Source organism: Geospiza fortis, unplaced genomic scaffold (genome assembly GCF_000277835.1).
Source record: "Geospiza fortis unplaced genomic scaffold, GeoFor_1.0 scaffold112, whole genome shotgun sequence".
Lineage (NCBI taxonomy): Eukaryota > Metazoa > Chordata > Aves > Passeriformes > Thraupidae > Geospiza > Geospiza fortis.
The window spans coordinates 26,113,932-26,127,945 of NW_005054298.1; the positions used below are offsets into that span (position 1 = coordinate 26,113,932).

A 14,014-nucleotide genomic window follows, 5' to 3' on the forward strand; every position below is an offset into this window, starting at 1 on the left:
AGCTTTATTGAATTCCTGTTATTGAATTAACTGGCACAGCCCAACAACAGCCAAAGATGGCAGATACCTGAGCTGCCAGCAAATGTGAAACTGTAGCCCAGGCAGATCTCTGTCCATTGGAAGTGCTTTCACCATTCATGATCAATATGCATGGCAAAATTGGTCCCCAAGGTCCCTGACACCAAGGGAAAGCTTCCCATTGATATTAGATTAGGCCAGATAGCAATCTGTTACCTTAGGGTAACTCTGAACTGCAAAGTGAGACTGAACTAGAGACTGCCTTACTGTTATCATCCAATTATCTTTATTTTTAGCTACACTATTCCTTATCCGCTTCCCAAAACTTCATCTCCTTAGTACAGAAGAAGGCTCTGAGAGCTGAGAGAACATGAAGTACCTTATGACACATCTGTCTGTACATCTACACAGCGAGAAAGTCTTAAATGCTGGCTGTAATGGCAAAAAATTACTAGGGCAGTTCAAAAGAAAAGACATATTCCTGTGCCAGTGTTCAGAAGCTGATAGGATGCTCAAAGGTCACAATTTTCTTGCCATTCAAATGACAGCTCAGCTGCGCAAATTCAAAATCAGCAGACTGCAGCAACTACAGATAAGAGTCAATGTACCTTGGTTTCCAAGTCAGGGCTATTTAAATTCTAACTCAATAAACTTGTGCACTCAGCATTTTGAGATTCAGTGGGCTGGTCGCTCTCCTAAAAGTTAGTGCTTTCCCAGAAATAGCCTCTAACTTAGAGAGTAAAGGGGGAGAGAATCTGTTTGCTCAGCTCCACAGAGGCCAAAAACTTCCTGGTTTTGCCAGGAGAAGACTCCCCAGTAAAGACACTAAAACTAGCAACAAAAAAAAATCCCTTTTGAGGACTTCCTATGCCCTGGGGCAGAAGTTACGGCTGCGCAGAACAAAGCACTGCAAGGCATGTGTAAGTCCCCAGGGACTCAGGTGGTTCTAGTTCATTGTGGTTTCTGTACTCTGTCCAGAATCAGCAAAGCACAAAAACCTCTTAAAATAATCACTATATCTTTACAAAAGTCTTCTTCCATGCTAAAACACAACCTAAGGCCTTTTAATTGCTCTCTGAACAAATGCCACAGGACAAAGTCCAATGATCCTCTGCTAAATCTCCAACTGCAAACCACAGACACCTGCCACCAGTGACCACTGAACCCTTCTGCTGGGCTCTGAAGAGGCACTCCATACACTAATGCCTCTGCATTCACAATGCAAAGCATTTCTCCAGGCTGGAGCTTCAATGCATGTAGTAACAAGCTGTAAAAACACGCCAGCAGAATTTGAGTGGACGTTGCCAAGCGTCAAAATAGGATAGCATTTAAACATTTGCAAATCTTGCTTATGATACAGCAGCACAAGGCAAACATACCGCCATTAGCATTTCAAAAATAGTTTCTGTATGAAAGGAAGCTTTAAAAATAACTTTGCTTTCTCCTGGCATCCCTATGCTAATAGATTCTTCTTTTAATTAAGAAAGTCTCTTGCATGCAGGCACCAGGCGTCATCATCTATTCAGACAATTCCAGTTCCTCTAGAAAAACAAATGAGGATGTGGTGCACCTCTCACTTTCCCCCAACAAACCTGGGGGATTTTTTGCATAGACTGGGGTCTCATCCTGCTCCAAATGTCCATATTCCACTCACAGGTGACAGCAAACTTGAGGTCATCCCTCCAAGAGAGCTCTTTCAAGTAAGCTACATCTCATCACCGAGAAACATGATTAACTTCTCCAACAGATAAATCAACTGAGCCAGGGACAAACGGATTTGTTTATCCAAAGCTACCAGATTAATGCTGGTACTATCATTAGTATCATAGCAGACAGTAAAATATTAAAGCAACAGGAATCAACATAAAATATAAGGTTAAAAAACTAAAAAAGTGAGATTCCTTCTGTAAGAAAGAGTAAGAGTACGTAAAAAAACAAAAGTACCATATTGCATAACTACAGAGGTGCTGAGTCCCAGTTACACAGGCCTTCCTTACCCATAAGATGCTTTGCTGGGCAGTGCCAACATTTTTCCAGACCATTTTATGCATGTGTTGCAAAACACACTGAGCTGTTTAATCTACCTTTTAGTACATTGTTTTTCCACTTTGCTCTCATCACCTTCTCAAGTACCCAGTCCAGGTCTGGAGTTTGCAAACACTGGTAACTAATCCAAGAATTATCCACCTGGAAATCTCATTAGCTAAGATACAAAAAGCATTGCTAAAATAAAGATGATTCATTTTATTTCTATTAGCTGAAAGGACACGAGAAACAGCTGAGCAGATTTACAATTACTTAACATGAAACAACACTAAATCTGAGTACAGTAGTGAACAAAAATCATGAACAAGCAAGAACTGTGCAGCCAAGGTCCTCTGGAAAGCAAGTTAGTTACTAACCTGATTTTTCATCTGTTTCATCCAGTATAGCTTTGGTGGAAGATACACTCTGTCACTGTTTTCATCCAGGAATTTTACAGACTTCATCACTCCTCTTCCCTAATAGTTATTTGCTATAGATCAAAAAATACCATCTTACTTAATATAGCCTTTTACTTCCCAGCTCAAACAAGCAGACAGACAAAAGCACTGGTAGTAGCCACAGGTAGTGAAGAGACTGCAAAGTTTCAAAGTATTTTGGAGCTGGTTGTCTTATGGAATTTCTATGTAAAGAAGGTCATCCATCAGACTTTGACACCAGCTGGGGTAAGGAAGCATTTTTCTCTTACTATCTGAAGCAAGTAAGTTGACCAGCAGGAAAGGAAGGGGACTCTGCTGTAAAACCAGAATTAAGATGCGCCCCAGCGACAAGGCACAGCCCTCCCAGGCTATCATTCACCAATTAGCACTACAAACACTGCGCCTAGTTTTAGCTTTAAGGCTTCTCGTAACAATATATTTATGTTCATGTTTAAACATTTTAAGAAGTGGGTTCAAATTAATATAAACTGATTAAATTCCTTGACTTCAAAAGTGATGGGTAAGTTTGGTCCTTTTATTTCAAGATACCCTCCCTGCCACACCCTGGGAGGGTGGGGGACTGATTTTCATGAAGTACCAGGAGATCTCCTGCCATGGATCAGAAGAGCCAGCCAGAACTGCAGGTCGTGCTGGAGAGCTCAGGGTGAACTATGCCAAACACCACATTGATCCAACACTCATCTTCAAATCCTGGCCAACCCATTTCCTTCTCAAGTGTCTGCTCCAGAGCATGGAGGCTGAATCTCTGTACCATATGACACATATACCTTGTGCTCCAGAGTGTGGCATTAACAACAAAAAATAAACAAACAAAAAACTCACACAAAGAAAAAAACCCCAAAAACAGTCCCAAGAAAGAAACACAGCATAAGCAGGAAGATATGAGCTTTAGTCAAATCATGTGGGCAGACTGTACAGACACTGAGAGATAAGGAAAACCTACCTTTTATGTACAGCAGGGAAGTAGGTCTGGGTAGTGGCACCATAAACTGTGCTGGCTGAAGATACAGTGTACAACTCAAAACAAGTAGAGTAGATTGTACCAGTTCAGGTAATGGAGAAAGCTATGCCAGGAGCAAAAAAACTTTGCTTTTTTCTTGGAAAGTATAGCTCCATTCCAGCTAAACTTTTTTTTTTCTTCAGACATTTTGCAAAAAAATATCCAAACTAAAATTAAAATAATCACATGCCACCAACACCTGCAATACAGCAAATCAACACAGCCTGGCTTTAGTACATCTATATCTTCTACAACCAGACTCATGAAGCCAAAATCACATAAGACATACATCAGCACATACTGCCAGTTTTCTATTTCACTCCTAACCTAGGAGCAAGGCAATTAATTTCAGAGGCCTGTGGTGCTCTCAACTCCAAAGCTGCTCTGGGCTCTCCCCAGGCTCTGAACAGCTTGTGGTGCCTGACAGAAGTGGTCACACTGGAGAGGCAGAAGTAGCAATTCCACATGTGGCTTAAAACATGTCCAAACCCAAACTCCTGCAGAGGGTGTTCTAAGCCCCAAACCAAACATTTCCACACACTCACTCTCTTGTGTCAGCAGTGCAATCCTAAAACCACATGGTCATGCAGGAAACTGATCCAGGTGTGTGCTAAAATACATGTAATTATGGATGGTGCATACCTGTACCTAAGAGTCAGCAACATCCCTGAAGGAATATCATGGGACACTTCACCCCTCAAAAAGCAGAGAATTTCTCTAGAAGTTTCAGAAATTGTTCATCTGTATTTAAGTCACCTTCCTACATATTAATACTCACAAAACACCTTGTCAATATTTATCAACAGATTAGACAGCCTTTCCCTAAAACTGCCAAATATTGTTATTGTCAATTTTTAGGAATTAGCACTGAGGAATATAAAAGCAATTCTGCATAGCACTCTGAGCTGTGGCCCTCATTCCAGCAGAGCCAGTAGAAAAAGTGCAGGGGGAAGGAATGACACTATTACACAGAATATGTGTAACACTGCACAACTATTATATAATATTATATTAGATAGGGTTACAAAATGTTATATAGAAGTATTATGTAATTGGTACCCTCAACCACACCCCACCACAGGCTAGGGAAGAAGGCATAGAAGATAAGGAGAATTCATGTGGAAAATTCCCTCCATAGAGAAAAAGTCTACTCTGAGTTATAGAAAAGATTGATCTCTCTCCTCCTCTCTCCCCTGCCCAAGAACTGTCCCTGTTGGTCAGGTCAACCACCATCCACCCAGCAAGGCACACAGCCAGCCCAAGAGAAGCCTTGGAGGCTGCAGTGCTGAGCCCTGCCAGTCTGGCAGCTTTTGGAAGGACCTGCTGTCTTGAGCCAAAGTCCCAGGCACTGTGCCTGAAGCACCAGCCCAAACAAGGGGCTGCAATCTTGGCTGGTGCCTTGCACATCAGCCTGCCCTGCTCAAGGAGCCACAGCCTCAGCCCCTGTCCAGCACAGCAGCCTCTCCCCTGAATGGCGACCAGCACAGCCCACTGGGCTCAGAAGCCCCCAGGCAAGCTGCCAGACAGAGCACAAGCTGCCTCCCTTGGGCAGCAAAGGAAAAGAACCTTGGACCCTCCATCCCTGTGCAGTGCTGGATGTGCTGCCCCAGGAGACAGCCCAGTACAAGAGATTAAATTCAACGTGAGCACCATGGTTCTGCTTTCATGTCTGCTCTCTAAAGGCCCCCAGACAACACCGTAGCAGTGCTGAATTGAGCCTCATAAATGTAACTGCTGAACACATTTTATGGGCATAATTCCCAGGGTCTGTGAAAACAATGTGTTCTGTCTCAATAGCATCTAAACCAAACAGGCTCTTTAACCACCCAACAAAGGCCTGTTTGATGTGCCACATTCCAGGAAGCACAGCTCAGTATGATTTTATCTGTGCCTTGTCAGGCCCCTTGCGCCTTTTGTTGAAAAACTAATACAGCTCCACAACAGGGGAGAAAATATTCCTCTCAGAGTATGCAGCCAGAACAAAAAAAAAAAGTTATTAAAAAAAGAACCACCATACCAACTTTCTCTGTCGTCACACAGGTTTTTTCCTTCAATAGTCAAATGCTCACCTCCTAGATGAGGGTCTTTTTCTCAGGCCACCTGCAGTGACCAAAACATTTGTACTAGCCCAGCCAGTAAGACAAAAACATAAATGTGTTTTGTTTACATGCATCCTCTTCAACTTCCAGTATCTGTACATTACCTAGTTTGCTTCTAAGTCATTAGTTAGGATGATCATCTCACTAAATTCAATGGGAGGCCTCACAAGAGAGAAAAATGCTTGCCTTCTCCTGAGGGCAGGATACTTGCTCAAGATAAATTTCATTTTTTATAGCCATATAGTCCTACACAAGCAAATAGGCTATGTCCTTCTCTAATGACAGTGCATATCTAGGAGGGAAAAGTCAATACCAGAGAAAAAGAAGTCCTACCCAATCTCTCTAGCACTCAGAAATCTCTGAATTATCACATAAACATAAACAATGGCTGAAAGAGGTGAATCAAGAACCTGCTATGCTTTCTTTGACCATTGTGAACATGGGAGACTTAGAGGAGAGCATTAGGTGGGTGACCCTTTTCTAGTACAGGTCCCCTGGACAAATTTTAGATATCTATGATTAAGAGACTTCCTGGGCCAGCAGTGACATTTTTAATAATTTCCAAACATTTTTTTTCATTATGATTTTGCTTTTTTGAAACAAGTTCTGATTTTAACATTCCCACCAAAATATGTCTGACAGAGTAGTTAAGCTTAGATATTTCTTGTATGAGAAGTATACTCTTTGGGCCTGAAAGTGCCACCTGACAGTTTCACTTGTGGTATCTTCACTTTATTATGAACAAAAATAAGCATTTGTTTCCAATCTATTTTATTCATACTGCTCCGAGTTTGTAGAGTCTGTATCTCCTTTCTGCAGTCTTTTTCTGGGATGAAGAACCTTCATCTTGAAAGTCTGTAGTCACTTAGAAGACAACCCACAGCTGGGACCATTCCTGTCACCCCACACTGCACCCTTCCAGTACCATTTAGACAAGTCCAGCCTGGCTGAGATGAGCAGCTCTGCTCACTGAGTCACTGCTTCAGTAGATTTTAAAGCACCTGAGAGCTGATAACTCATTTAACATATCTCAAAGCAATGTTTAGCAAATGCCTTGGGGTTATTACTAATAGCTGAAGGCAATCAGCATCCGCCAGCACCTTCTGGCCACATTCTCTACCAATCTGAGGTTCCAGCTCAATTAATAAAGACACATTCCTGACAGCCTGGCTTGTTCTTTTCAATGATTTCATAGAAGGGTATTGACTAAAGCTTCATTCCTGCAAACAGTGTGCACTCAGAGCATTTGCATATCTCATTGGCACTTTGGTGTCCAATGCAGGTGTCACAAAAGAGTGAAATTATCCTTCTTTTAATTTGCTCTCCTTTTTTTTTTTATTCCAATTTTTAACTCTGTACTGAGTCCAGGAATGAAAATTTAATTTGCCACTGAGGCACCCAGTGAGCTGCAACTGCATCCATGGCAGCCCAGCAGCGTGCAGGGCTTTGCAGTACAAAACACCATGAGCCCCACTGCTGTTGCTGGTGACACCCAGCTGCCAAGGCAGGCAGGATAGAGGACTCTGCCAAACATCTCCCCAAACACTGCCCTGCTGACTGGCACATGGAGCTGCTCTGGAGCAGATGCTGACATAGCCCCTCCACAAATGGCCCCAGCAAATGAGGAGAACAGATTTACAAAAAAAAGGAAAACATCCAAGACAGTTGTGATCATTTTGTTCCAGGGCAGCAAGATGAAAATCCTTCGCATAAGAGAGGGAGAAAATGGGGGAAGAGGGGAAATGTTGAATTAAAGCTGGCACAAAAGGATGCTGCTCTTCCAAGAAGCTGAGTATAGCTATCAGGGCCTCAGAAATGGCCATTTAAAAGAGAAACTCTTTTTTAAATACCTTCCCCAGAGTTTGTGCACAAAAAGAAGCCATTCAATCCATGGCCACTGAATCTGTTGATCTAAATAACGGTATAATAACAATTCTGCACTCCCACATATCTGTTTTATTCACAAAACATATACATATTAGTCAGCATGCCTTTGGAGCTGTGATGGGGTTGTGAAGCAATCCTGACCTCATCAGCCACTACTGCACTGCCAACCATTAACTTCTGCCCACTGTGAGACCCCCCCTGCAGCCTGTGCTGCTGCAGCCTTTGCAGTTCAGTGGCTGCTCTGAGAAGGGAGTACAGATGGAGCCATCTGCACATTAGAATTGACTTTCATGGTTCTCTACACTGTTCCATTTCTCTGTGGTAGAGATGTGATCCCTTTTCGAGCTCAGCACCTCTCTCCCTGCGTTTCAGGTTGCACTTCAGGCTTCACTGGTCGGATTGCTTACAGAAAATTTTTTATAATAGCTCAAGCTAGGCTTGGTTATAATAGTGAAAACCAGCTTGGTTAATATTACCATTTAACAAATACATAATTTCTTACCTTATTTGTGTTAAGTGGGGCTCTTAGTTCCTGCCTGTATTACCTTACTTTCGGCTGAATGAAAACAAAAGTGATTTACATCATTCTGTAAGCTGATGTCCCCACTACTTGCACTTCCACGTGCAAATTCTACCAACAAAACCTGCACTGTCAACAATAGCTACGGGAAGATATGAACAGGTCTCATTGTTCAGATGTACATGCTAAATTAATTTCAAAAATCTCGAGTTTTAAATCCACTTAGCAGGTTAATTCAATATGATGTGACGTCTCTGGATTTAGCTTTTAATCAAAAAGACACATATGAATAGTTCCAATGATTTAGAGAAATCCAAGCATATTATATAAAGGCTTTTCTTTTATCATGAAAACATATAACCCTATCAAAATAAAAAAAGAGTTGACAAATATACCAGTGGTTAAACAATAGTAAGTAGGAATTATATTTTTAGCCTTTAATACTTTGGAGTATTAAATTAATACAGAGTCCCAAGCAAGCTGGCCCCTTTAGCTAATATTAAGCCTGTAGCTAATATTAAGCCAACGTAACCCATGCTTGAGGGTTATGCTTTTCAGCCCTTTTTCAACACCAGAAGGGTCTAAAAGTCCCACAGGCCTTTGGAATCTTCCAAGTTTGTACAGATTTGTTAAGAATCAACATTGTTTCAGAGACTGCTGGAACCAGCCTCCCAAACTCTCCTGAGCATTACTTCTCAGCGCTGAAGGATTTCAAAAACCTGAGCAGACACTGCCTTGTCACCTCTGCTCCCACACAGAATCCCTTTCCATACATCCCCACAGCACAACAGGATACAACCTGCCCTTCAACCTGGCTGGAGCCTACAACAAGTATCTCCCCTTACCCCACAGTTAGCTCTCTGGAAAGTGCCATTTAGCCTATTCTCTCCTTAGACTGACAAATTCCCACCTCCATCTTGTATATACTTAAATATACAGCAGACAAAATAGTTTTCAATATGTAATTTTTGTAAATACTACCTCAAGATACAGCCACTTAGGTACTGGTACACTTACCTTCTTGCGTAGGCACAGTGCATAAATGAACAGGCAACTGTGGCTTCTCACATATGGATGTGGAAGAAGATAGAGAAACCCAGCGCTCGTTAAGGAAGGGACTGCTTTGATGTACTTCATCAACACACTTAGCATAATGCAGTTTGCTGACTGGGGCTTCCAGCAACAACCAGAATGTAAGCAAATGATAAAGATAAGGTTTCTAGAAATTATTGCAAGACTCATGTTTTCTGTTTTACACAGCACTAGTATTTTAACCCAATGACCTGGCACCTAATCTAAATGTGACATTTAATTAATGTTGCTTCCACGCATCACTTCCTCTTGCCACCACATCAGAAAGCTGCTCCCTGCATAAGAGAGCTTTAACCTTCGAGTGTGTGGTGTTTGCACATACACCCTGCAGAATTTGCATGCGTTATCCAGGAGCTTGATAAAGGACACTGAGCCACTGCACTTTGATGATCTCCCCCATAGCTGTGGTCTCTTTGTGCTGGCTTGCCAGGTGCTTGGCTAGGGTCCCATGGAGCAGGGGACTAATCTGCCCTGTGTGACAGGGGACCTTGCCCTGCCAAGTGGGAGCTGTCTGGTCAACTATTTTGAGCTGATTATGCCTCCTTCCCTGGGCATGGCTGCACCAGCTACTGCAATCTGTGCTAACAAATGTTGCTGCCTGATGCCTTTAATGGTCATTTGTGGTCCAAAAAAATTTTAAAGGCAGCTAGAAGGGGCAGCAGACATTTGTCAGTTCTACAGAGGAATGGGAATAAATAGTAAATAACATATCATATTCCAGACCCATCTTTTGCATTATGCAAACATCAAGACTCCTGTCTGGCTCCAGAGAACTTTCAGTCCCTCTTCCATGCTCCAAAATAGCAAGGAGTCTACCATAAATTTGAAGAGTTGCAGCACAAACTTAAGGATATTTGTATCTGTCCTGTCCAAGATGGCAAACAGTCTGCCCCTACTGTTATCAATAGCTAGATCTGTGCTTTCTACTACCTCTCACTTTCCACCTATTATTTTCCTTCCTCTGACTTGGAGAGGCACACTGAAACTCCCTGATGTACTTAAGCAAAGCTGAAAAACAGTCACTGTTTAATAAGCAAAACAGTGCCTGTTTTATTTATTTAGGCAGCTTCTGTGAACTCATGGTTGTATTTGCATGAGTGCTCCTCATTTTGACTAGCTGGATGCTGTAAAAAAAACAAAAAAATTTGATATTTCATGAAAAACATACACTTTACGAGCTATTCTGCTCCTAGAGACCTTTCCCCTGGTTTTATTCTCTTCTTCTTTATTATGAAGGACATTTCTGGACAACAGGATCAGGGCTCCTTAGTGAACATCTTCTATTAAAAGCTATCTCCCAAGAGAGCCAAATCTTGCTTGTCTTGGCCACACAAACAGTTTTATCAACTTCAATAGAACTATGTGTGCAAAGCAGGCAGGACTGACCTCTGCCAAGAACTGTGTGCCACGTCCCTGAAGGTCGCTCCTGCTACTTCAGTGATCTCACACCCCAAAGTCTTCAAGTACTACTACTTTAAACAGAAAGGTGCTAAAGAAAACAATTTCCTGCTGTCATCTGTAGCTCTAAAGAAGAGAGAAGACAAAAAATGTGGAAGACCTTTTTCTTACCAAAATGTTTCTATCACATTTCAGTGCCTGTTTCGCATAGATAAATTTCTCCCAAAAATGTTTTTCTCTCCAGTGCTTAAAATAGGAAAATGCTACAAACTCAGTCTTCTGGTGTGGGGTTTTTGATACCAGTTTGGGGATTAGTGAATTAGTCATCACAATGCTGTGCTGGGGCATGGAGTGGAAAGTTACTGCAAAAGGGAAACTAAGGTGAGCCCAACCACACCAGCTGGCAAATCTGCAGTGTCTTGAAGGCTGTTACAAAAACCAGGTTTTACACCAAACCCTCCTGCCATTGTGCCTTGCACAGATACATGACTTCATACATAGAAGTAACACCTGGCAATTTTTGAAATATCTCGGTTTAAAGCTACACATATACAATATCTTCCTACAGGCAGCTCAGGCTGCTGCAAGGGCATGCTTGGGTGACATTGTTACTGCTTCCTTTGCATTTGTACAATGGGTAAGTGATAAATATAATGCTTAGGAACAAGGAAATTCACCACACAGTATGCAGTGCTGAACTCCTCCATTCAGCCATTAACCACAGCAGTTCCACATTGACATCTCAGCTGTAATGACACATCCTGTCAGAACTGGACTCCTTTCTACGTATAGTTTAAGTCCAAGCCTGATTTTTTGTTTAAAGAACTATTGCAAAACAACCCACTACTGCCTAGATGGGTCCATACAACATATATATTTTACCTCTGAAACTGCTTTTCTTGCAAAGCTGATTCATCCAGAAATTATCCCAGGATTCAAGTGCACTCCAGTCACGAAAAGAGCTGGCTAATTCCTCACAAAGTGACAGCAAATCCACTAAATAGCACAGTCTTGTGCTCATCCTTGCTGTGAAGGAGTGAATCTCTGGCTAATCCGTTTAAGACTGTCCATCACACATTGACTAGTAAGGACCAGTGTCACTACAATAAAAAATGTTGTAAGCTGCAAAGTATTCATGTCTTTAGCAACTATAGCAACATTAGTTGCTTTATTTCTGATAATTATAGCTGTTTTCATACATGACAACAGGTATGAAACATTTTTAAACCATTTAGAGTTTTCTTTTAAGTACAGAAGTTAACACTTAGTCCGGAGTCCTTTTTTCTGATAGTTAAAGCATTTTCAATTTAATTTCCTTAACTGATGAACTGTGTCAGAAAGAGCTATTTAGAACACATGCTTTACATTAGGACCTTAATTTGGTTGTGTTCCTCCTGGGGACTATTGCACTGACACTACTTAAAAGATGCTGCAAGGGCGGCAGCAGCATCTTTTACCTGCACCCATACATCTTCAGCAATGCACCCATAATAACCCCTGGAGGAACAGGGAAAACCCTTCCATTCCTAGGAAGGGATACCTTATGAGTAAAACCACCACAAGAAGTGGGCTGGGCTCTGGTGGGGCTGCCAAGTGTCACATGCCGCAGCTGCCGGGCTCAGCAGCGCTGTACCGAATTCCCTGGCCGAGGGGAGCAGCGCAGCTTTCCGCAGGCAGCAGCCTCCCTGCACGCCCTGCCCACGCTGCCCCCAGCCCGCAGGCAGAGACACCAACCCGGGCACCTAATGAGGGGAGTTTCAGGAGTCCAAATTATCTCTGCAATCAGTTCTCTCCCAGCTCCTTTTATGGCGTTCTACTGTCCAGCTGGTACCAAAAACAGAAAATGAAATGGAAATATCTGGAATACAAAATATGATGCTGCTAGTGGGAAATTACCAACTCACTGACTGGAATTCTCTATACATCTTTAAGGGGATTACCAGTAGTTCTACTGAAGTCTAAGAACTGACTAGACGTTTGGCTCAGAAAACACATACTTCTTTGGGAAAAAAATATTATGCATCACTTTCTCATCCATGTCTCTTTTTTTTCCATATTAGTGAAGACAGGGAGGCAACATAGCTGCCTGACAATTCATTTGCTCTACTTTATTGATTTCTCATATGAAGCCATGTTCCCCAGACAGTGATGTCACTTATTTCCATAGCAACTGTATAACATCAGAGGATTATACCTAAGCAGGTGGAGGAAAACCTTTAGGGAACAAGAATATATTATGTCTCTGCAAATCTGCCTACAACAGGAAAGGGCTTTTAGAAGATGTCTGAAAGCTGGCTCTGAATAGTCTTATTTAAAAGAGTGAGCAGAAACTGTAACAATTATTATTCTTCATTGGCAGTGCTCAAAGCAAATTCAGATGGGCAAAGCCTACTACTCACCTCTCTGCAGAGCACTGCTCTGTACATGCCACATTCAGAGAAGTGGCAGAAAGACACAGCTTTCAGCAGCCCACTCCAACCACCATAATCCTCTTCCTCCTGCTAAGAAAGTGTTCACCAAGTTACCAGTGAACTCAGGCTGGTTACCAGCTTTTCAGAAGCAGGACTCAGGTTTCCAGATCAATACTTAAAACTCAAGTCATCCAGTGTGTGCCAGCCATCTCGGTGGCTCTATGACTTTGCAGCACAAACTTGTGCAGCAGCTGGCTCCAGCCACACTCAGAGGTTTCTCATTAGGCAGACAAAATAGTACATAAGCAGACCAGGGACAGCACCTTTTGATTAAATGAATCACTAATTATACTCATGATTGCTTTCAAAAAGTAGTTTTACCCAAAGTACCACCACTGGTTCTGGTCATCAAAGCTCAACAAAGTCCTAGACATGGCTCCTCGTCAGTAGTCACAGTATTTGAACCAAAAGGGATCTTTTTCCTACCAAGTTGGCCCATTTCTCCCCAAAAAGCACAGCAGCTCCCACACAACCACAGGAGAACAACCATGCTAGAGTCCTTTCCTCAGCAGGCACTGCAGTGTGCTGGTGTCCAGAGGAGGCACCTGTCCCAAGGTCAGGGGCAGAAGCGCTGGGCCCTGCTGCTCCCACTTGTGTGAGTTAGCAGTGTGAAGAGGGAGAAGGGACAAAGGAGTCAGAGATCACCAGAAGGTGACAGCAGCTGCATAATGCAGAGGCTTCTCAGCAATGCTGGGCTGGGCAGAGACCTGCTCCTTTCCAGTCCAATAGGCAAACCCAAACAGGACTTATGACAAATGACCAGATGTGATCAACTCTTCCTATCATCAGCAAACATCAAGTAAGCAACTCTACCGCCATCACTGTAAAATACTTTTATCATCTATACTGATCATGTATTCCAGGCTGATTTCTACTTTGTACATAAAAAGTGAAGCAACATGTTTCACATGGCAAATAACAAGTAAAGAAATAACTGTTGCTACACCTTTTTTTACCTGTAAAAGTGAAGAGATAAACACCTGAAACAACATTCAGCTAATAAATCTCTCATATAACAAAAGCACTCCACTGGTAACGCTTGCCTG

General features: G+C 42.3%; 1 protein-coding gene across 3 annotated transcripts in view; it reads right to left on the reverse strand.

Moving 5' to 3' along the window:
* Nucleotides 1-14,014, reverse strand: part of PLCL1 (phospholipase C like 1 (inactive)) — a 178,507-nt gene that overhangs the window by 77,247 nt on the left and 87,246 nt on the right. The window contains exon 1 of one of the 3 annotated variants that reach the window (XM_031056062.1): nucleotides 2,421-2,685. The exons of the other annotated variants lie outside the window; for them this stretch is intronic. Within the exon in view, the coding sequence (XP_030911922.1) occupies nucleotides 2,421-2,507 (87 nt within the window). The 5' untranslated portion in view covers nucleotides 2,508-2,685. Of the gene's footprint in view, nucleotides 1-2,420; nucleotides 2,686-14,014 lie in introns of those variants that run through there. 3 annotated transcript variants of the gene reach the window in all.